Raw genomic sequence first — 12,683 nt, 5'->3', positions numbered from 1 at the left:
CGAGCGTGTGTGCTGCTCCTGTAAGGACTCATTTGAAGTCTTCCTCTGCCCTGTGTAGTCTGGTTTATTTCCCCCGGCTGGGGGTGCAGGGGCACAACATGACATGTGCACACAGACTGGGCTATCTGTCCATGCAGGCAACATGCTGCTCCTGAAGCTCAGACAGCAGTTCCCATGGCAGAGTCTAGAGTACTGTGTGTCTTTCACACAGCCCCCACATCTGAGCGACAGGATTGCCAGCCTCCCTCAGCAGGGGCACTTGGTACCCCCATAAGGGTGGCATGCCCCAGTCCACTTACTACAGGGCAGGTTAGCACCACGAGCTAGTTGCTTGGATTAAGAACAGTCTCCCCTAGTGAGGGGTTTCAGGTGATGACTGCCCCATGACAGTGGCTCAGATGGAGACACTACCCATGGGTTCTTGCCTGAAGCAGCAGATGGCACGGGCCATGGCACCGTGGCCACACAGCCAAGCCAGATGGTTACCTGGCTCCTGCGGTGACTTGGCCAGCATTGCCCGTGTTCGAGGTGGCAGAGCCCCTCCTGGGCAGCAGCCTGGGCTCAGCCTCCGATGCTGCCTACTGAGGTGCACTAGGGAACTTCTCCCTGGAACAGAAGAGGAGCACCAGCCTGTGCCCAGCCGAGCCGAGCCTGCGCTGTGGCAGCTGCCCTTCCTAAGACAGACTTTTTCTGCCTCTCACCACGGCAGGGGCCCTTTGAGTCCCCCCCACTTTCCCTGTGGGGACAAGCCTGTCCCTTGCTGGCTTAGTGTTACTGTTTTGCCACCCTGCCCTGGCCAGAGTTCTGAGTCCTCCTGTGGCCATGTTCCTGCCCCAAGCCCTTTTGGCATTTGTCCACTCATTGAAGACAAAGGTGCCAGTGATGCCATCGGGAGTGGCCTGGTTCCGGCATTGGCTCCCTCAAGGTCATGGCATACAAGGACAGCCTTTATGGCAGGTGTTTGCCAAACCTCAAGGTGACTTGCATTTCTGCCTCTCCTTCCACCAACTTGGGCCTCTTCCAGCACAGTGGAACTTGGCCTGGTCAACTGCAATCAGACCTGAGGGCCTGCCCTCTCCCACCTAGCACAGCACAGAGGAGTGTGAACCAGAACCTAACAGAGGGGCTTTGTTCACGTCTCGAAGAACCTGGTTTGCCAAGTGGTCAGAGTGGCAGGCTGCTCTGGACTTGCTCTGTTTCTTACCCATAAGTTCTGTGTCACTAGGTTGCAGGTATCCAGCCAGCCATGTCTATGATGTTTGTATCACTCAGCCCTCCGGGGAAAGTACCAGATTAAACATTAGCCTCCAACCACCACCAAACTGGGGGAGGGGACAACTTTATAAATAGAGCATTGTGACACCACACACACACTTGCTGAGTGTCCCACCACTCAGGAGAATTTTCAGTTTGAGGACCAATCTCTAGAATCAAATGTCAGTAACAGGACAGTACTGTAGGGTAGATCTCACTTTCAGTCTGCTGCAGAGTAGAGAGCACGCTCGACCTCCACCCAGCCACTGAGACCCTAGCTCCGCCTGCTTCTCTACCACAGCCTTGGGGCCTCCCAGCTCCTCAGCAGTAGCCTTGGGTGCCACTGAGTCAGCTTCAGTGTGGTTGATGAAGAGCCTGTACTTACCTGTCCCCAAATAAATGTTAGCACAAAGCCTGCTTCACGCTGCTGATGGAGGCACCTCGTCTGGCTCGTGTCACACAGCGATGGGAGGTCTGGCTGCACAGGGGCGGAGCACCACCCACCTACACACAGGCCTGCAAGAAACTATCTGCTTCCTCCCTGCCCTACAGAGGGAGGCCCCCTGGTGGGGCTGCCCAGGGCAGTAGCCTTCGGCCCCTGCTGCCCCAAGGCCATAAGGGGTTGGAGGTACCAAGGAATTAGTCTGTACTCCTGGGGAGCAGGTTTGCACCAATTCATGGTCTTTATCCTGCCTAGGTAGGCAGCTGCAGAGCATGCTGGGAGCCAAGCAGTAGGTACTCCTGGTGGTTTCCACAGTGGGGATGCAGCCTGGCCTCACCATTGTGAACAAATGAGCTTGCTTCTGGGCCTGAAGGACTGGGCTCCCAGTGAGTCGATCTCATTTTAATTAGCTGTTTGGATTAGCTGTGCCCAGAGCTTCAAAGACATTAGTAGGCCCTCAAAGGGGAGCACCAGCCAGCACGCTTGATGAACATCCATCACAGCATCTTCCCTGCTATACCTCCGGGCTCAGGCCTAGGGAAGGCAATCCATTATTTATGAAAACATTTTACATTCATGAACTGCCTTTGTTGAGAAAGGACACAACTGAAACAAACTGGGAGAGTCTCGGGAAACCCAGGCCCAGGAGATGCCAAAGTGGCAGCTGCCCAGAGCCTGCAGCCCCCTCCTCACCACAGCAGGGAGTCTAGGAAGCCAGGCTCCAGATAGTTCATGCATTATGTCCCCATCTGACCTGCTGACTTTCTAGAGCCCTAGAGCCAGTAGAAACCTAGAAGCCAGAAGTCCCCAAGTGGTGAGGTACCCTTTGTGGGGTTCTCCCCAGAGCTGACAGTTGGCTTGGCTCTGAGCAGGGAGATGGGAGCCCCCACATCTGCTCCTGCCTGCTGCTTTGCTGGGGCTTTTTTTTTTTTTTTCTTTTATCAAACTGAGGCCTGCGTTCAAAAGCACGGCCCCTGGCAGTGCCTTCCTTCTGACCTCCTTCCTCACCAGTCCAGGAGAGCGGGTGGTGTTAAGTGGCCCTACAGGCCAGCATCAAACACAGGCCAGCCCTGCCTGCCAAGTGCTTACTCACAACACCTGCAGACCCCCTCAGCTCCTCACTTGCCTCTGGGGTCCAACATAGTAACCAGTCTAGCACCCTCACACACATACACACATTCTCATGTGCACACACACAGCACCATCCTACCACATTGCCTGAGCACATCTCTGCACACCCCTATAACTGGCCACATAGCATGTTTTGCTTCTGAGTAAGGCATACTAGTTTGCACCTCAACCCAGCAGGAGGCCAGGGCTCACTTACATAGTCAAGTTACCTTTTTCCCCTTCGGGCACATTACAGAGGACACCTGTTGTTGAGAAGATCCGTCCACCACTCAGAACCACTTGAGACAGCTTGCTTGGGGAGGGCAGCATGGAAGGGACCCATAGAAGCAGCCACTGAATCTGGCACATCACCATGGAGACAGAGCCTGCCATCAGTCATGACAAGCAAGCACCCACAGCCAGAGAGAAGGCTGCAGGGGTCTCTACTGAGACCAGAACAATCTGCTCTGTTCTGGCACCAGGATTGTTTGTTCAGGCATGAGTCACCGTCCCCTGAGCGGTGCTGATGGCAGACACCAGTACTTTCACCAAACCAGCAGAGCTAAGATGTGTGTGCCACGAGGCTTAGGAAGTAAAAGCAACTGGGGCAGGAGCCTGGCAGCTTGAGTTTGATCCCCAGAAAAAAGGGGGAGGGGCTAAAAAGACAGATGAGTTCCCAGCACCCACAGCAAGCAGCTCCAGAGGTGCTGATAGTCTTGGCTCAGGGCACCCAACTCATGAGTACAAAGGTATATACACTTCTTTTCTTCATATTAAAAAGCCGATGTGGTAGTCCACATCTGTAATCCCAGAGCTCCTGTGAGATGGGAGGCAGAGACAGGACAGTTGCCAGAAGTCTGGAGTACACAGAGGTTGGGGTGGGGGAGGGTTGCCTCAATGTGGCGGGAGGCAAGAACAGGCATACTGTCCTCTGACCTATACACACACACACACAGGGTCACACACTGATAGTAACAAAGTGTATCCATTAGGTACAATTATGAGAACCAGAATTTAGTTCTTGGTACCCACAGAACAAGCCGGCACCCCCAACTCCAGCTTCAGAGGATCTGAATCCCTCCTCTAGCCAATATGCACAGACACATAAAAGTTAGAGAGAAAAATGCTTAGCCACACCCACCTGCACGCACATGGCAAAGAACTGGCAGGGAAACAGGGTTAGCGGATGGAGTGGAAATACTTCGTGACTGCCCTCTGGGCCTTAGGGGGCCCCAGCTACAGGTGTCCAGCCAACCATGATGTGGCCATTGACAGACAACACAAATGAGATCAAACATGCTCAGAACAAGACGTCTAACTAAGCATGCCAACAGCAGCAGGTGCCAGTCACCCAAAGAACTTCCTGGAGTCTAGAAAGGCACCTCCCAGCGTCAACAGAGGGAACAGAAGCATCTTAGAGCAACACCTGAGAGACCTAGAGAACAAGCACCAGCGAGCCACTGGTTGGAGGGGGAGGGGAGACCTCTGCTCCGCAGTCAATATCTCGGTTCTACCAGCCCCGTCCCCACCCATCCTGAAAATGAGCAGCGACAAGCCAAGATGTACAAGCTACCTACCTGCAGTAGGCACCTCTAGTCTCCACTGCTGCCTGTGCTGGGGGCCTGAGTGTCCTGGGCTCGCATATGGATCCATGCTATCAGGAGGAACCATGGCAACCCCAACTGCAGGTACCCTCCATCAGGAGCCGACACCAGCAGCCAGCCAGCAGTGATGGTGCTAAGAAAACCCCCCATTACCTACACGCCAGGTCTTCTGGAAGCCTGCCCAGACACTCTTCCTGGCTTCCCCCAAGGTGGGGACCACAGGTAGATGCCCAGTCCTTCAAGAAGGAAAACAGGTGGTATACAAGGGCCAGCAGACAGGACAGAGGGCCTCACCAGTCTGTCTGCTCCTCAGAGTCAGTCTCATGTCACCCAAGACCAGGTTCCTTTAAGGGATGTGAGGGACAGATGGGGATGCCAGACTCATTAGGAAACCTTTATTGTCACCGTTAGAGATAAAAACATCGGAGTCCCACACACCACACCCCATGAGGAGGATAACTGAAGAAGGGTTACTGATTGTCACAGAAGCCCAGGTATAGGGCTGAACATCTGTCCTCCACCACCCCCAGCTTCCAGCCACCCCTTCCCTTGCACGGGCAGCAGGCAGCAGGTCAGTGGCAGAGGGCAATGGTCTCCATGTTGAGGAAGCGGATGTGCATCTTGGTCTCGATGTCGATGCCCTGCCAGATCTGGAATGGAGGGAGTGGCATCAGCAGGCGTCCCCGCCACTGCCAGACGCCTGCCTGAGCCAGGTCCTCCGCCTGCCCACCGCCCCGCCACTAAGACAGAGCTGCTGTTGGCTCATAAGAAGCAGGATGGGTTCCAAGGCTGAGCCGAGTGAGGAAGGAGTCCATGCATCCGCAGGTCACTCTGGCTCTGACCTTCGGGCTCTCCACCGAGATGGTCACCGTGGAGTTAGGATGAAGTCCTGAATCCAAGCGAAGGCTCACTGGGCGCCATGATCTCACTCCCCCACCCACCCCGATTGCCTCTCAAGAACCAGCCCAATTCCAGGATTGCTTTACCACACTGCCCACTTCCCAGACTCAGACTGGGTCAGCCGAGCCCCGTGTAGATGCATAGGGGCTGTTACGTGGCAGGCGTCACTAGACAGCCATCATTTAATGACCTGCCAGCTCGGTCACCATAGCCCTGGTGGAATAAGAGGTCACTGGCTTCAAACTTATGCTCAGGTAGAGTGATACTGCTGTGGACTATCAATCCTGGCCAGTTAGGGCATGGACATTCAGGTCATGAAGCCATTGGCCTACAAGACAAGCCCTTGTCCCTCCCAAGGCCACCCTCTCTCCAGTTCCTTGGCCATGAGCAAGTCAGGGGTTTCGAGTAGGGAGTCAGGATAGGAGCAAGGACAGAGGGTGTCACACTGCCAGGCTGTCACTCAGCATCTACAGAGATGACCCCCCTGAGCTTCCCAAGGTGAGGAAGGGCTTGGAGCTAGGCTTCCCACTGTCCTCTGCCCTGGTCCTGTGGGGACACGGAAACCGTTCCACTTCACAAAGAGCAGCCCCAGCTATTGTGAGTTTGAGATGTTCTCTGAGAAAGATCCTGGACTCCATGATGAATTCAGTCAAGTTGTGGGAGAGGGCACACACACTAGGGGGCACCAGAAGGGACAAAATAGGGAGCTAGCTTCTGAAGAGCCCTGGGAATAGCAACAGGGCTGGTTTGTCACAAGAGTCTTACTCTAGCCCAGGCTGGCTTTGAATTCAAGATGCCCCTGCCCCAGCCTCCTAGACAAACACCACCTGTGTGCAACCAGGACACACTCAAGGCAACTGTGCCTCCTCTCGATGCTCCTGGCATCCTGCGTTGCCTTCCTAGATGAACAGGTCCCAGTCACTCCTGAGCAGATCCATACACTAACAGCTCCTGGCTTCCCCCTCCACACACCCTGTGCACCCTGGGGTGTGAGCCTCTGTCAGGAGACAGGGGCAGCAGCTGACCTCTGCCTCCTTCCCTGAGAGGCTGGGCCTGTGGTCCCTGCCTCTCCGCAGTCGGCATCCCACTGGTGGGCAGAGGCTCTGCAAAATGAACCCTGGAGGCCCCGGGCTCCCTCCATGCACAGGCCTTGGCGAGGCCTGCATGCTGAGAAGCTAGCCTGGGAGGGTCATAGGTCTTCCTAGGTCCTGACCTCCATCCCCAGAAGGCCTCAGAGACATGACTTTGACATTTTCTTCTTCCTGCTTCCGGATACCTTGGTCATTGCAGCAGCCAGGAGCCAGTCTTAACTCCCACCCCTAGAGTGTGTGTGACAATAATGGCTGTCCACCAGATTGGCTGCCATTACAGGGGGGTGAGGTGGCAGGCAAGTGGGTGACCACTCATGACTCCTGGCAGGATGCTCTAGGGAGGGGCAGAACTCAGCAACACGCCACCTGTTCCAGTCCATTTGCAGAAGAACACTGGTGTTTATTCCTGTGCAGGAAGTTTTCAGAATATTCCAGAATCGCTGCTGTGAAAAAGCAACTGCTTCCCAGGGAAGAGTTGCCAGTGTCCCAAGAAGGAGAGAAATTCACGTCTCCCATCTGCCTGCGTGCCACTTATGTCACAGACCACACGCAACACCATCCTTTCCACAAAGCCAAGCAAGTCAGTCAATGTGGCTTGCAAGGCCCTCCTATAGAACAGCCCTGGTGGGGCAGTTGGGATCTGCCAACAGCCACAGCTCCACAAGGTCCTCGTGGTGGCCCAGAGCCCCCCATCTTTCCCCCTCTGGCACCCACCTTCAGGAAGTCCTCAAAGGTGATCCCCTCATACACCTGGTCTGGTTCCTGGGGACAAGACTGTAGTTAGAGTGAGTGGCCAGAGAGTCTCCCAGATTCTTCTGAGATAGGCCACTTCCGCCCAACACCCAGGGCACATTTTGAAGGTAGAGTTGGAAAAGCAGGATCATTTGCTTCTAGCCAAGGCCAGTTTCTCGTAGAACCCCAACAGAGGCACGGGTTTTATCTTACCAAACTCCCCCAGGACAGTCAGGGGAAGAAAGAGTGGGAAACCTCCAGGCATGGACCTTCCTTCCCAATACAGCCCACGTCACCCTGTCTCTTGAACTCTAGCCACCAAGATCCATCCTGCCAGCCTGGGTCCTGCCTCAGCTCCCTGTACTGATAACACTACTATTCTGGGCTAATCTATGCTCCCAGCCCGCTAGGGTAAAGGGAAGGGCATGGAGGGCCGTTTGTGGCCACCCTTGTGCCCATGAGTCACCATGATAACCAGGGAACAGAGTGTGGCTTCAGCCAGGGGCCTAGAATGCTTGACCAAGCAAGTCTCCAGCTGTATCCTTCCTACCATAGGGACAGAGGGGACAATAGCAGGGCTTCGCGCGCACACACACTGCTGAATGAGTCTAGGAAAACAGTTCACCCAGCAGCTTGCTGTGACAGTGACCAGCACTGCAGGACCCCAAAGGTCCCTGCTGGGTACTCAGAGGGTCTCCTGCACTGCCCCAGAGTCCTTCTCCAGGATTCTACCCTTCATGGCTATCAAGGGACTAGCCTCTTCTCTGTGTGGAAAGGCTCTGAGATGTCCACACAGCCAAGATATAGGAGACCCGAAAAGAGCAAGTGTGTACAGTTCCCTAGCGTGCTTGTAGAAGTGCCACCCGCCCATTGGACACACGTCTCCGCCAAGGGGAAAGAAGGCCATGTCCAATCAAGGCCAGTCAGTGTGACTGCGACTGGAGTCAGGTTAGACCTCGGTGGTACAGTCTGAACTTAGCATGCACTAGGCACTGGGTTCAAAACCCAGACAGCCTCCAACCCCTCAAATGCAAGTGACCCAATACAACAGAACAGCAAAGACACACGTATGTGTCCACTGGCGCTGTAGAAAAAGATCCCAAGGGTGGTTCCACAAGGCAAGACCTAGACTGGGCATGGAGAGGGGGGTGACCTTACAAAACCCCCTTCCGGTTGCTCTTGGGGACAAGCATCAATGCCCCTTTAATGTTTGTTTCTTAAAACATTTCGTAAAAACCCCCCAGTTTTCCACTGGCCTGGGCCTGCCCTGTCCCCAGGGTTTTTCCTCCATCTCTCCCTCTCCAGAGCATCAGGCTCCCAGGCTGGGTGAGGGGAGCTAATTATAGACTCAGGACCCGCTGTGAGGAGTAGAAGAGGAGGGTGGTGCTGGCAAGGACAGGAGGCCGGGAGTCAGGGAGCCTAGGACCAGACCTAACCCAGCAGCCCCACCCTCACCCGCCAAGATCCCCCTGCACAGACAGGACTTAAAAATGGTACTTAGAGAGTCACCGCCCAAGTCAATAAGTGGCTTTGGAACAGCATCAAAGGAGAGAAGGTGGGTGGCTCTCTGGTGAGTGGCGTGGTCAGGCGCATTAACCAACATAGGAAGCCAGTGGCTTCCCTGACCCACAGCCCAGCCCTGGCAGGAGTGGGGGTTTGTATTGATCTGGCTAATACGCAGTGTGTGCTCCACAGATAGACACACACGCTGGGATCCCTGGTGGCCCTGTCCCTACAGCAGCACCAGGGATCTGCACTGGGGATGCCACCAGCTCTGAGGCAGAGCAGATTTGGTATAAATCAGCAGGCACCAGCTGCCAACAGTTTCACTACAGCAAATTAAGAAAAGTCACCAGTTGAAAGCGAAGCAGGCTGGGAGCCACTTAGCGAAGGAAAGTGTAATTAAGCCAAATGGGTGTTTGGCTCACCACGGTTAACAAGGGGAGCTCCGTCCTCCACCAGGTCAGGGCCCTAAGGCAGTTCACACGCACTGTGTGGCTTTAATAAACAAAACAAAACAAAAACAGGACCAGTTGCCTCTCTGAGAGAAAAGCACAGATAGATACAAGCCAGGTAGGTGCTAGGAGACCAGAGCTTTGCTGGAAGCCCCGTCCCTGGAGCTGGCTATCTACCCACCCTAGTCGTCTGTCTCCAGGGGGGCTGCTGGGCTACAACCCCACCCTGCAAGAGAGACCCCACCCAGGAAAGACCACAAGCCCCCGAGAAATCTTCAGAGTCGGGCCTCAGTTTCCCCCAGCAGTAGAACGAGGCTGAAGCCAAGAGATGGTGTACACATGTTGCCAAGCCAAGATTCTGCAGCCCCTCCCCATCAGTCCCTTGGCTGCCCTCCCACCCCACCCAGCACCAGTGGTCTTCACAAACGAAAGGTGCTGGCCCCCAGTGTCCAGGTTTGAGACCACCTCCACTTCACTCAGTGAGGACGCAGTGCACGTGGGGGTACTGTGTTTGGTGCTGCCCTTGAACACAGTAAAGTGGGGGTAAAGGACAGGGGTTAAGCAAGGCCACAGTGGCACTCCTTAGGGCTTAATCTCTGCTTCCCGAATCGCATAGATCTCCAGACCTGCACTGCGTTGTTCTGACCTCCGCACCCCACCAGGCTCTGTTTTAGAGCATCGAGCGGGGCACCTGGCTCCTGCCACTGAGACCTTCGAGCAGCACAGACTCCTGCCACAGGAAAGGCATCATGTGGAGCTGCAGAATGGGATGTGTCTGCTGGTGAACTCCTGCTGGCCACCCTTCCCACCAGCCACCCCAAGGGGCTCTCACCATCTGCCCCACGCACACGCTGGCCGCCTCCATCATGGCCCCATCTGCAATGGACCGAGCCGACTCCTTCTCAATGTGAGGGTTTCCAGAGAGCAGCTCCTCCACCACCTGCCAGTGGGGCAGACACTTGGTGACCTTGGGACTCCACAGTCCGAGAAGGGGGAGACGCCAGGAGCCCCAGGCAGGGCCAAGAGAGCATACTTTACATTTCTATACTCTTCCAGGGTGATGCGGCCGTCACTGTCCGAATCATACATATGAAACAGAACTGCAGGCAAGAGAGCACGTAGATACCAGTTAGGCCAAGCCAGGAGCGGGACCTGGGTCCCTTTCTCCCAGAGACACCCACTCTGAAGCTGTACCAAGCTAAAGATACTTCAGACACGTGTGACAGGACTGAATAGCTCATGAGCTTCTCAGGTGGTGGCACACGCCTTTAATCCCAGCACTCAGGAGGCAGAGGCAGGTGGATTTCTGAGTTCAAGGCCAGCCTGGTCTATAGAGTGAGTTCCAGGACAGCCAGGGCTTCACAGAGAAACTCTGTCTTGAAACACCCCTGCCCCAAAAAAAGCAGGCCTTGAGTCACAATGCCCACATTCTAATTACTGGCCAGACCTGGGTAGATCCTGAGGGCAGCAGGGGACTTAGCAAGGCCTGGCTGCCTCTCTCAGGGTTGCCCACAAAGATGAAGTTCCCAGCAGCCACTCCACACCACCCCAGCACTCTGCTCTGGCATTTATCAGGAACCAAGTGCCCAGATCCATGCAAAGTATTTCCTGGTCACGATGTTCTAGCTGACCCTGTGAGATCAGGACGGCCACAGCCCACTTCACAGATGGTCTGTCAAGGACCTTAAGTGCTAAGACAGCAGCCCTGAACTGGTTCAGACCTGTTGTTATCCTCTGATTTCGTGATTCTCACTGGAGCCCTCAGAGCAAACGAACACTGGGAGCTTGGGTATGTCCTAAACAGTGACCCAGGAGGCCCAGGGGACACTCAGGACGGTTGTTCTCATCAGCATACACCCCAGAGCTAAACATAGCCAAGCACTCAGATCCTGAGGGGGTGGGGAGGGACGTCAGGAAGGTCAGGAGAAGACCACAGGGGTAAAAGGAGACGCGACTGTGACCACTGCTTGGACTCCGTGCTGCCGTCCAGCCAAGATGGCCACTAACTGTTCCCTAGAGCTGACAACCTAAGATGGAGCCTCAGAAGAAGGCTGCTGGAGACTGTGCTCCCAGAACATCATGGGGGAGCAGGTGTGGGACCCTGACTCAGGGGGTTCACCAGCCCTGGATGCAAGGTTCTGTCTGCAAGAGTCCTCGGCCCCACAGCCACCATGTTCAGAGTCAGTACACTGTGCTTGAGTTCAAGGTCACATGGCTGAGTGTAAGGTGTCAAGGGAAACCCAGGTCTTTAAACTACATCACCTCACACCCCATATCTTCATCCTTCCCACCCCTCCTGTCCCAAAAGGCCAGAAGCTGCTGGGCTTTTTCTGAGGCTGCCACCAAGGTGCAACTTCAGAGAGGCCACCCTAACACTGCTATCGAGGGGCTGATGGTGTAAGGACACAGGCTATGTCCCCTGGCTGTCTCCCTCCCTCCTACAGATAGATGGCCTAGCCTCCTGCTGTTGGGGATCCCCACATCTGGCAAACCTGGGACTCGGCACGTACATTTCAGCTTCTCCTTTCGAGACAGCTCCACCTGTTCCTCGCCCAGGGTGGTGTCGATGGGCCGGAAGTAGGACATGATAGTCAGGAAGTCCTCAAAGTTGATCTCATCGGCCAGACCGCTGGGTCCCTTTCGCAGGTTCCTAGGGGGCAGCAGGGGGAAGGAAGACCTCAGTACTACACAGACATACACAGACAGACAGACAGACAGACACACACACACAATCTCATGACAACATGGCCCTCTGGCCTCATGTGCCCAAGAAGCTGTCTGAGCTGTCTCCCACAGTCCTTCACCCTCACCCCACAGTGTTCCTGCTCTTCCAACTAGGCTCCAGCCTAGCTTAGTTACTTCCCAGTAATATCCAGGACAGACCCATCAGTTCAGAGGGCACAGCCCTCATCATCCAAGCAGAGCTCTAGAGCCCCACCAGCTGGGGCTGGAATGGTACCTCGGTCCTTAGCCTTGGCCACAGGTGAGAGGAGAGACTGAACTTCCCGGTCCACAGAAGCCATAAGAAGTCAGTGCGGAGTTTGGGGCTAGGGGCGGATCAAAGACGGAGAATGCCTGCCTAGCACACCCGAGGCCCTGGGTTCCATTCCAGAATCAAGGATAAAAATGTAAAAAATTGGGGGCTGGAGAGATGACTCAGCGGTTAAGAGCACTGTCTGCTCTTCCGAAGGTCCTGAGTTCAAATCCCGACAACCACATGGTGGCTCACAACCATCCGTAATGAGATCTGACATCCTCTTCTGATGTGTCTGAAGACAGCTACAGTGCACTTACATATAACAATAAATAAATCTTCTTTAAAAAGTGTAAAAGTGGGGCCAGGAGCTAGCTCAGCAGGTGACATGCTTGTCCAGCAAGCATAAGGACTGGAATGTGGGTGAGTCCTGTGCCTATAATCTCAGTTCTGGGGGGGTTGAGGCAGGAGGATTCCCCAGAGCTCCCTCAGCCAGCCAGCCTAGCTAAATTGGCAAGCTCTAGGCCAGTGAGCGGGCCTGTCTCAAAACAAAGACAACCACCTGAGATAGGCCAGCTAAGGTTATCCTCTGGCATTCACAAACACATAAACATACATGTG

At 54.9% G+C, this 12,683-nt stretch overlaps 1 protein-coding gene across 2 annotated transcripts in view; it reads right to left on the bottom strand.

Annotated features, from left to right (window-relative positions):
- Window positions 1-4,791: 4,791 nt before the first annotated feature.
- Window positions 4,792-12,683, bottom strand: part of Tesc (tescalcin) — a 32,919-nt gene continuing 25,027 nt past the window's right edge. Inside the window, exons 4-9 of one of the 2 annotated variants that reach the window (XR_015046995.1) lie at window positions 11,599-11,738; window positions 10,127-10,188; window positions 9,921-10,028; window positions 9,062-9,131; window positions 7,116-7,163; window positions 4,792-5,060 (exon numbers count right to left, since the gene is read on the bottom strand). Coding sequence is in view for 1 of the 2 variants with exons in the window: in XM_021163487.3 (XP_021019146.1) it covers window positions 4,983-5,060; window positions 7,116-7,163; window positions 9,921-10,028; window positions 10,127-10,188; window positions 11,599-11,738 (436 nt within the window). In the remaining variant the exon portion in view is untranslated. The remainder of the gene's footprint in view (window positions 5,061-7,115; window positions 7,164-9,061; window positions 9,132-9,920; window positions 10,029-10,126; window positions 10,189-11,598; window positions 11,739-12,683) is intronic. The other variant, XM_021163487.3, reaches the window with a different exon arrangement.

Source organism: Mus caroli, unplaced genomic scaffold, assembly GCF_978045245.1.
Source record: "Mus caroli unplaced genomic scaffold, Mus_caroli_1 scaffold_4, whole genome shotgun sequence".
Taxonomy (NCBI): Eukaryota; Metazoa; Chordata; class Mammalia; order Rodentia; family Muridae; genus Mus; species Mus caroli.
The sequence above is the reverse complement of the archived record's forward strand: the minus strand, read 5'-3'. Positions and strand labels throughout refer to the sequence as shown.